Source organism: Berghia stephanieae, chromosome 1 (genome assembly GCF_034508935.2).
Source record: "Berghia stephanieae isolate SIO BIC M18660-M18661 chromosome 1, UCSD_Bste_1.3, whole genome shotgun sequence".
In the NCBI taxonomy this organism is placed as follows: Eukaryota; Metazoa; Mollusca; class Gastropoda; order Nudibranchia; family Aeolidiidae; genus Berghia; species Berghia stephanieae.
Window position 1 is genome coordinate 83,858,990 of NC_088360.1, and position 10,723 is coordinate 83,869,712.

The 10,723-nt window shown below is 37.7% G+C and overlaps 1 protein-coding gene across 1 annotated transcript in view; it reads right to left on the reverse strand.

The window, feature by feature from the left end:
- Positions 1–2,014: 2,014 nt before the first annotated feature.
- The window catches only part of LOC144959418 (uncharacterized), a 31,574-nt gene continuing 22,865 nt past the window's right edge, over positions 2,015–10,723 (reverse strand). The window contains exon 4 of the mRNA XM_078892002.1: positions 2,015–3,452. Within this exon, the coding sequence (XP_078748128.1) occupies positions 3,195–3,452 (258 nt within the window). The 3' untranslated portion in view covers positions 2,015–3,194. The remainder of the gene's footprint in view (positions 3,453–10,723) is intronic.

The following is a 10,723-nucleotide window of genomic DNA, read 5'->3' on the forward strand; positions in this document are numbered from 1 at the left end:
GAAAGCTGGCAAACATGAACTGGGGAACTGACCCTAAAACTCTAAGGACCACAGCATTGGCCCTCAGCTACTCAACTGCGGAGTACTGCTCAGCTGTATGGGCCCGATCATGCCATGCCTCCAAGCTAGACCCTGAGCTCAACAACGCCTGCCGGATCGTAACGGGCCAGCTGAGAGCAACACCATTACCACTGGTCTACCGTGCAGCAGGAATAGCCCCACCACACATCCGGAGGGAAACTCATGCCCAAATACAAAAATACAAAAAGGAAATGGACCAGAGACACCCCCTTCATGACCACAATTGCCCCAAAATCAAGGAAAGCTTCCTCACAGTAGAGAGCCTTCACCCAGACCACTCAGCATTCTTCCGCCTGGACAAATGGGTAGAATGGGACAAGACAGCAAACGATGCCCTCCAGCCCCCAACAGAAAAGCTCCCAGCAGGCACAGACCTCAAGAGAAAAGACTGGGTGGCGTTGAACAGAGCGAGAGCAAAGGTGGGAAACACCGCCACCAACCTCTTTAAATGGAAAATCTCACCGGGCACTGAATGCCCATGCGGTCACCCCAGACAGACCATGGACCACATCCTGTCCGAATGCTCGCTGGGACCTCACTGCACCAATGCTGACCTGAGGGAATGCAACCAGACTGCCCGGGACTGGCTGACTCACTGGCGCGACAAGATATGATGATGATTTTGGGCCGTTTCTGTGAAACGCCTTATCACAATGCATTTGTAAAAATGAGTCTATTTTTATGCGCTCGCTTAGAAGAGAGAATGTATGCTGTTCCTATGCTAAAAACCTATTTGTCTGGATGTTTGTAAATGATATGAGAAGCGAGATAGTTTGTGTAATTATTTTAATTTAAGCGATTAGGGTCTAATGTTTCGTAGGTACATATCTCAATAAGATTTCATCACCATTATTATCATTAAAAGATATCATTATCAGTCAGCAGCTTGCAATATATTTCCTACATTGTTTAAGTAAAACTGATTCCCAAACAGTTCAGTGATCCATAATTGAGCCTGTTTATGGCGAGTCGCAAAATGTATTACTTTTGGTCAGTCAATTCCTAACTTAAATTAGGAGAAAAGAAAGGGGGTGGGGTTAGTGTTAGAGCCAAAATGTACTCTATAATCAAAATCAAAACGATTTTTTAAAAAAGAACGACAACCCCCCCCCCCCCCAAACCCAATACAAAAAAAAATTACAAACAAAACCATCTAGTATCCTTGTCAGATTATAAAGGAAACAAAAACGGGAGAGCCAATTTGATAGTGATACAAAGCTTAAAGGTAAAAGAATCACCAAAGAAAAGCACAAATGTGACCCGACGCCACCCAGTGGTATTAATGATTTTGTCTGTTTGAGAAATTGTATATTCATTCTTTGCAATAAAATAACTTAACCAAGCTCTCGTATTTCTCATATTTGCTTTTACTATAAATTACCTTTTTAGCATTTAAATCGCTCCAATAAAACATCATTTTTGGCAATGTGTCACCGAATGTAATGCTATTACTTAATTAACAAAAATAAACTTTCCTCAAATTCAAATATCACTGTTGTGTGTGACCCAGTATGATTTGATCCTGATATCCTTGAACTTAGAGGATGGAGTTCAAATCGGTCAGCCACGAATTCTAATTTGAGTAGGACTGGGGTGGTCCTTGTATAGGAGAATATGAAAGCCCTTGTCTTGAGCTGTTCCAACCCATTAATCATCAATAAAATAATAAAATGATATAACAATAACATTACATCTTTTTTAACTTGTCAAGTTTGTGAGACAGTTATTCAAATAGCATTTCCATATCCAATCTCATATTGATGTTAGATTTTCAATCAGCATACAATGTACATAATATGACAAACTTACTCAAGCATTTCGTTCTCAAAAAATATTACATTTATATTTTTTTAAAGTAAAATTATATATATATATATATATATATATATATATATATATATATATATGGCATAATTAAATATTTGTGGGATTTTAATTCACGTGAATAACGATATCTATAACATTCAGTAACATCAGACATAAAATGAGATATTTTCTTTGAATAAAATCAAAACCCCTGTCGTAATTGAATAGTCGTTGTCTTACAATAGCCTCTTTAAAAATCCTAAATGAATAAATTAAAATATAAGGGTAACTTTACTCCTATCCTAGAAAGACAAAACAAATGTATAAAAATCGATTTCCTATTTTATTGTCATTGTCATCTTTTAAAATTTCAGATTTAAAGAAAGTCTCATGAAAATAAAATTATCACCTGATTAAAACTTTAAAATCAGGAAACATCAATAATTATCAATAGATATTTGTGCGATTAGTTTATTTTGGGAAAACATCAACTTTTTCAATCATGTTAACTAATAAAATGTCAATTTTCATCCACTTTTGTAGACTATCAATTAGAAACTACTCTTCGTTCTTATTTCCAACCCATTATTCTATGCCTTTTGCAACATGTGTAATACTCATCACGTAAACGTCACATGATCAGATGACCTGGCTATGATAGTCGTACTTTGATTAAACACAAGATTTTCGTTTTGCCAAAATTTTAAAAAAAATTATTTAAACCAAATAGTGATTGCCATAACAAAACATCTCAAACCTGAGACTGCTTCATCGATCGATATTTGAAGTAAAAGTTGTTGTGACGTGGACACATTATTAACTAGTTAACTACCCTACTCTGGAAAAACATGAGAAACTTCGCAAAGTCCCAGGTTAGAGAGTTCTTGTCAAGACGTTAGTCATTTAAATCGATCGATTTTTGAAGGACAAGATTTCTGGCCAAAAGTATAAATACATGTTTTTCCAGAGTTAAACGATAAGAACCAGTACCGCATTGAATTTGAATTACACGTCAAAATTAATTTCCAACAGTCACCATCAGTGTCTGGTTGGCCTTTAAGTGGATGAAGAAAATTAAGTGAAATTCATCTGATTAAAGAAATCTAAGATTTTTGAGGATTTAAAGATAAAACTGATGACCCTCCTAATTTCAAACATTCATTTTCACTCAGCTTTACGTACTAATCTTATCCCGACAATTACCGTTTTGAGACTGTCGGTCACCAAATATAATTTACTGATCACGTGATATATTTACTTGACATGTCTTACGCCATGGTGGGAAAGGCATGTTTTGTTTACATTTTTCAACTGTTTGTTGACCAGCTCATCACAGAGCTTGGGGGTGACGGGCTGACCTTTGCTTGATGTTCATTCATTCTTCTCCTGCCCCGTGGCTCATTCAGCTTCTTGCTGGGGTTATCATTGCGTGGGCAGCAGGAACACGAGTTGCTGTCGTCATGGCTACAACAGCATTTCCATAACAGGCACAGTAATATAACCAGGCCAAAGAATCCACCAAGACCGAAGGCCAAACCTTTTATCATATCCCCTTCTTCATCATTCTGAAAATGAGAGAAAGATAAATACAACTTTTTAATACATTTTACAATATAAATATTGCTGCCCGAACCATAGTGTGATGTCAAAATACCGATTCCGATCTTCTTGGGAGTGTGAAACTAGTGCTGTGGAGGACTGAATACATGATATGTGCAAATGATCTTCTGCTTTGAGAGTGATGGTATCTTATTTTCTAGCCTAAATAAATGCTTGTCGTTAATAAAGATCATACATTCTCTCTCTTTTACGCCCCGTAAACATAAGAATCTGCTAATACATCTCGCTGCCAAAGCAATATGTAACCTCCGGAGGACTGGTTAATCACTTCCAAAGAGTTTTAAACCGGAAGAGAGGACGGTGTGACGTCACGAATTCTGCTTTCCATTGAAAAAAATCTTTGAATTTAAGCTACAGTTTAATCAAAAAGATTCATGATCGGGAATTTCGGGATTTCTCGAGGTTGATCACGACTGGTACGTATCTGACTATGGGTGGGAAATGATGGAGGAAAGGATTACATGGCTAAGTTTGGCGATAATACGCTTTAACAGTCGTAACGTCACTTCCCTCGTAATGACTCATGGTAACTTAGTAACTGGCTCTAAACTATCGGAACAATGGCGGACGCCCTTATGAAATATTTCTCCGACGAGCATAAAAGCGTATCCAGAGGAGAAAAAAACATTATAAACCTAATCATGTTTTGAATCACAAGCATATGAAGAGTTCTAGCCAGTATGAAAAATAAATAGTACCGATTTTCTTTGTATAGAACGACGATGGTGCCGTTGCTGGGCGACGTGACATCAGACTATTAAATCCAATTGTCACCCTCTAGCTCCAACTCTATCCAGAGCACTTTGTCTATTCTGCCGTACTCGGAAAACAAAAACGTTTTTAAAAAAAAATAGAATCCCAGGTTTGAGATGTTTGACAAGATGAGGTTCTTTTTAATTGATAGATATTTGAAGGACAAGTATTCTGGTCAAAAATTGAACGTGGTTATATTTCAGAGATCGGCAGTATTGGCAATGAAAGGTATTTGGTGGGTGCTTGTAAAATACAAACCCTAGTAGATAGCTTATACTGTGAATTCGGCATCATACTATGCATTATTGAGAGGTATAAATAAAGCACTTCAAAGAGCTTTGAGTAGAAATGTTCATATTTATTTTATGAATAAAGGTAGATAGATATATGATTGATATATTAAGAAATATATATTATACGAATGAGGAAGAGCGTGTGTGTTTGAGAATGTGTGTGTGTGTGTGTGTGTGCGTGTGTTTGTGTATGTTTTTGTGTGCGGATGTATTTCCGTCGTTGAGTGGATATTTACTCAAGCATTCTTAAGTTGGTATAGACTATCTATAATACACAATAAGTAGGGTATTTGTGTGTCTATGTGTCTCATGTGTGTGTGTGTGTGTGTGTGTGTGTTTTTGTGTGTGTAAATGTATTTGACGTGAGTGTGTTTATACATGCACGTAGATAGAGAATGAGTTGATTAGTCGGTGGAGTGGAAACCTTACAATATCTTGCGTGCCATATCGACAAAGATGGCAGGGCACCGATTCATTCAAGCCTATTGGTTATCGACCCAGCTCTCATCTTTGGAATCCATCGGTGATCGATATTTTTATTGATTTTACCACACCGGGCTAGTTCTTTTTGTTTGAGTCCCTCATTATGGTTGATGATAACAACGTGTAGAATACCTTAGGCATTGATTTTCTTGTTTCCCCATGTAATATGTCTCTTAATTATTTTACGTAAGGTCATGTCTCAGACCCAAATTATAGCAAACTTTAACAGAGCACAGTTGTTCATTTTGTCCAAAAAGCTTTTTCATCAAATGTCAATCTATTAAAATGACCCTCAATTTGGTATAAAGTCTATATTCTGGGACTTCAAAAGAAACATAATTGGCAGATTTATGACTCTCGGCAAAATGAAATTTATTTTAATTGGTCGTTACTTGGGGAAAAAATTTCTCACCTAAATGCGTATGGTGTGATTAGTCATAATAGCGCGGAATTGCTGTGATTGTCGTGTACACACAGATTTGCGATTGGTATTTGTTTTCGTTCTTGTGTTGTCTTAACCCTTAAACCTATTTGTTTTGTTTGATTGGCAAAAAGAAACAATCTCTTTTCAGACGGCTGCCCTATTTGTACGAAAAATTAGCAGCGATAATAGTATTAATGTTTGTAACGAGATCGGAATAATATAACAACAGATGGTATAATAATGGATGGCCTAACCTTTATACTTTCTGAGTGGGAAATTTTCCACCAACTGGTCCCTTTGTTGAGAAATCGAATTATCTAGAAAGAAGTCTTGGGTTTTTTTTTCACACAGAAAGTAATTCATAACGAAATATGAAGCACGTTGTCTCATCTTGTAACAAAACAAGCAATGTCGGGCACGATCAGAAGCCAGATGGGTGACAAAACTATGGCCCTTGCACAGCACATAATAATTATTATCCCACTCTCCTCATGTGAACGTGATGACCAGACTATGGGCAGTGACATCCTCTGAATAGTGTTAGTAACAAGGACGCCAATTTCCCAATACAAATATTCATGGTGGAGATATTCATTGAAATCTTGATTTTGAAAGTACTTTTATGTTTGATTGGTACAAACAGATTGGAAGTAGCATCGAACTACTAAAGACACTGGGATTGGAATATTTATTATTCCGTCATCTACGTTGACAACTTATAATTTTATCTCAAATACGTTAAGCTTGTGAAACAACATACCTGCTGGTTCCAGGCTTCTACGCAATATTGAGACCTTTACGGATGAACTACTGAAAGTAACCATGATATATATTTAATTCGGATATGCAGCATCGACAGTAATCCTCAGTCTAATTGAGTCAGTTGGTATATATAAGGATTAGATAAAGGAGTAGTAGTAGTAGTAGTAGTAGTAATAGTAGTAGTAGTAGTAGTAGTAGTAATAGTAGTAGTAGTAGTAGTAGTAGTAGTAGTAGTAGTAGTAGTAGTAGTAGTAGTAGTAGTAGAGTAGTAGTAGTAGTATAGATAAGTATAGTAATAGTAGTAATGAGTAGTAGTAGTAGTAGTAGTAGTAGTAGTAGTAGTAGTAGTAGTAGTAGTAGTAGTATGTAGTAGTAGTAATTGAGTAGTTGGTAGTATATAAGTATTAGATAAGTAGTAGTAGTAGTAGTAGTAGTATGTAGTAGTATAGTAGTAGTAGTAGTAGTAGTAGTAGTAGTAGTAGTAGTAGTAGTAGTAGTAGTAGTAGTAGTAGTAGTAGTAGTAGTTGAAGTAGTAGTAGAAGTCGAAGATGACATTTTAAAATAAAAGTGTAATTTTCTCTCTCTCTCTCTCTCTCTCTCTCTCTGCTTTGTCTGCTACTGTTTCATACTAATTTTTTCTCAGATTTTTATTTTGCACAACTCAAGTGCCTGCTCCTAATGTTTTTGTTTATATCATTTGCAAAGAAGAGGATACACTGATAACTTTCCTTCCTGGGTTAATGCATGATGTAAGATAAATTGACCGCACAAGTAATAAAAGCTATATTATAAAACGGTTAGGTTACTTTTATAGAAATTAAGATGAGAAAACTTATTCTTCAAGAGTGCCATACTATATTATATCACAATAAAGATCTGAACAATTGTATATGAAAGATGCCAGACAAAGCAAAAATGAAAAATACAAGAAAAAAATCAGTCTACCTCGATTAGGGATAGAACCTCAGACCTTCTGATCTTCATCTGACACCGGTGTCTGTGCCCTAGTTTCTAAATAACAAGTCCAATGGAATGAAATCTTCAATTTAATCAACAAAGTGTTCGTTAATTAAATTGAAGCTTTCAATCCATTTAGCGATTGTTATTTATTCCTTCGATCTTCAAGCAGCAATAGTTGCATACTCTATCAAATATTTTTTTACGGTCAGAAAGACTTTATTTTAAATTTCCATGGTGAAAATATTCCCAACCTTGTAAAAATTGAAAACCCAAGAATCCTTTTACGATTGTGACGATTTGAAAATCTATTTAATCGATTTGATGTTTGAAGCAAATATGATTTGGCCAATTTCTAAAAAAAATGTGTGGGTTGTTTTTATTTCAAGTACGGCAGCGTGACTATGATTAATTGGATACTGTAACCTGATTGGGGACATACCATGTTACTGTAACCTGATTTGGGACATACCATGTTACTGTAACCTGATTGGGGACATACCATGTTACTGTAACCTGATTGGGGACATACAATGTTACTGTAACCTGATTGGGGACATACCATGTTACTGTAACCTGATTGGGGACATACCATGATACTGTAACCTGATTGGGGACATACCATGTTACTGTAACCTGATTGGGGACATACCATGATACTGTAACCTGATTGGGGACATACAATGTTACTGTAACCTGATTGGGGACATACCATGTTACTGTAACCTGATTGGGGACATACCATGTTACTGTAACCTGATTGGGGACATACCATGTTACTGTAACCTGATTGGGGACATACCATGATACTGTAACCTGATTGGGGACATACCATGTTACTGTAACCTGATTGGGGACATACCATTTTACTGTAACCTGATTGGGGACATACCATGTTACTGTAACCTGATTGGGGACATACAATGTTACTGTAACCTGATTGGGGACATACCATGATACTGTAACCTGATTGGGGACATACCATGTTACTGTAACCTGATTGGGGACATACCATGATACTGTAACCTGATTGGGGACATACCATGATACTGTAACCTGATTGGGGACATACCATGATACTGTAACATGATTGGGGACATACCATGATACTCTAACCTGATTGGGGACATACCATGATACTGTAACCTGATTGGGGACATACCATGTTACTGTAACCTGATTGGGGACATACCATGTTACTGTAACCTGATTGGGGACATACCATGATACTGTAACCTGATTGGGGACATACCATGTTACTGTAACCTGACTGGGGACATACCATGTTACTGTAACCTGATTGAGGACATACCATGTTACTGTAACCTGATTGGGGACATACCATGATACTGTAACCTGATTGGGGACATACCATTTTACTGTAACCTGATTGGGGACATACCATGATACTGTAACCTGATTGGGGACATACCATGATACTGTAACCTGACTGGGGACAGACCATGTTACTGTAACCTGATTGGGGACACACCATTTTACTGTAACCTGATTGGGGACATACCATGTTACTGTAACCTGATTGGGGACATACCATGTTACTGTAACCTGATTGGGGACAGACCATGTTACTGTAACCTGATTGGGGACATACCATTTTACTGTAACCTGATTGAGGGCATACAATGTTACTGTGACCTGATTGGGGACATACCATGTTACTGTAACCTGATTGGGGACATACAATGTTACTGTAACCTGATTGGGGACATACCATGTTACTGTAACCTGATTGGGGACATACAATGTTACTGTAACCTGATTGGGGACATACCATGATACTGTAACCTGATTGGGGACATACCATGTTACTGTAATCTGATTGGGGACATACCATGTTACTGTAACCTGATTGGGGACATACCATGATACTGTAACCTGATTGGAGACATACCATGTTACTGTAACCTGATTGGGGACATACCATGTTACTGTAACCTGATTGGGGACATACCATGTTACTGTAACCTGATTGGGGACATACAATGTTACTGTAACCTGATTGGGGACATACCATGTTACTGTAACCTGATTGGGGACATACCATGATACTGTAACCTGATTGGGGACATACCATGTTACTGTAACCTGATTGGGGACATACCATGTTACTGTAACCTGATTGGGGACATACCATGTTACTGTAACCTGATTGGGGACATACCATGATACTGTAACCTGATTGGGGACATACCATGATACTGTAACCTGATTGGGGACATACCATGTTACTGTAACCTGATTGGGGACATACCATGTTACTGTAACCTGATTGGGGACATACAATGTTACTGTAACCTGATTGGGGACATACCATGTTACTGTAACCTGATTGGGGACATACCATGTTACTGTAACCTGATTGGGGACAGACCATGTTACTGTAACCTGATTGGGGACATACCATTTTACTCTAACCTGATTGAGGGCATACAATGTTACTGTAACCTGATTGGGGACATACCATGTTACTGTAACCTGATTGGGGACATACAATGTTACTGTAACCTGATTGGGGACATACCATGTTACTGTAACCTGACTGGGGACATACCATGTTACTGTAACCTGATTGGGGACATACCATGTTACTGTAACCTGATTGGGGACATACCATGATACTGTAACCTGACTGGGGACATACCATGATACTGTAACCTGATTGGGGACATACCATGTTACTGTAACCTGATTGGGGACATACCATGATACTGTAACCTGATTGGGGACATACCATGTTACTGTAACCTGATTGGGGACATACAATGTTACTGTAACCTGATTGGGGACATACCATGATACTGTAACCTGATTGGGGACATACCATGATACTGTAACCTGACTGGGGACATACCATGTTACTGTAACCTGACTGGGGACATACCATTTTACTGTAACCTGATTGGGGACATACCATGTTACTGTAACCTGATTGGGGACATACCATTTTACTGTAACCTGATTGGGGACATACAATGTTACTGTAACCTGATTGGGTACATACCATGTTACTGTAACCTGATTGGGGACATACAATGTTACTGTAACCTGATTGGGGACATACCATTTTACTGTAACCTGATTCGGGACATAAAATATTACTGTAACCTGATTGGGAACATATAATCTAACGCAATAACTAAAAATGATATTTTGTTGAAGTGATTAAAAAATTTGAGAATATATAGGGCAACATTCATGCATCGTGCTCAAAGCCCTTTACAAAGGATCCCAAGTCAACAGCAACGCTTGGCATGTAGGACGAGACATGACGCTTGTTGGGCATTATCATAATTTTCCCCAACAGAGACAACACTGTTAACTGCCAGGTACTTGTTTTATACCTGAGTAGAGTGAAAAATGTGAGTAAAGTGCCTTTTCCAAGGACTCGGATATGTACAGCAGAGAGCAGAACTCAAACATTGTAGCTTCCAAGGCGAGTGCAAACCACTCTTGATGTTCAAAATTAAATTCATAGACAAAACTACGAGACCCGGGTTAATTTTTAAAATTTTTTATTGAGGAC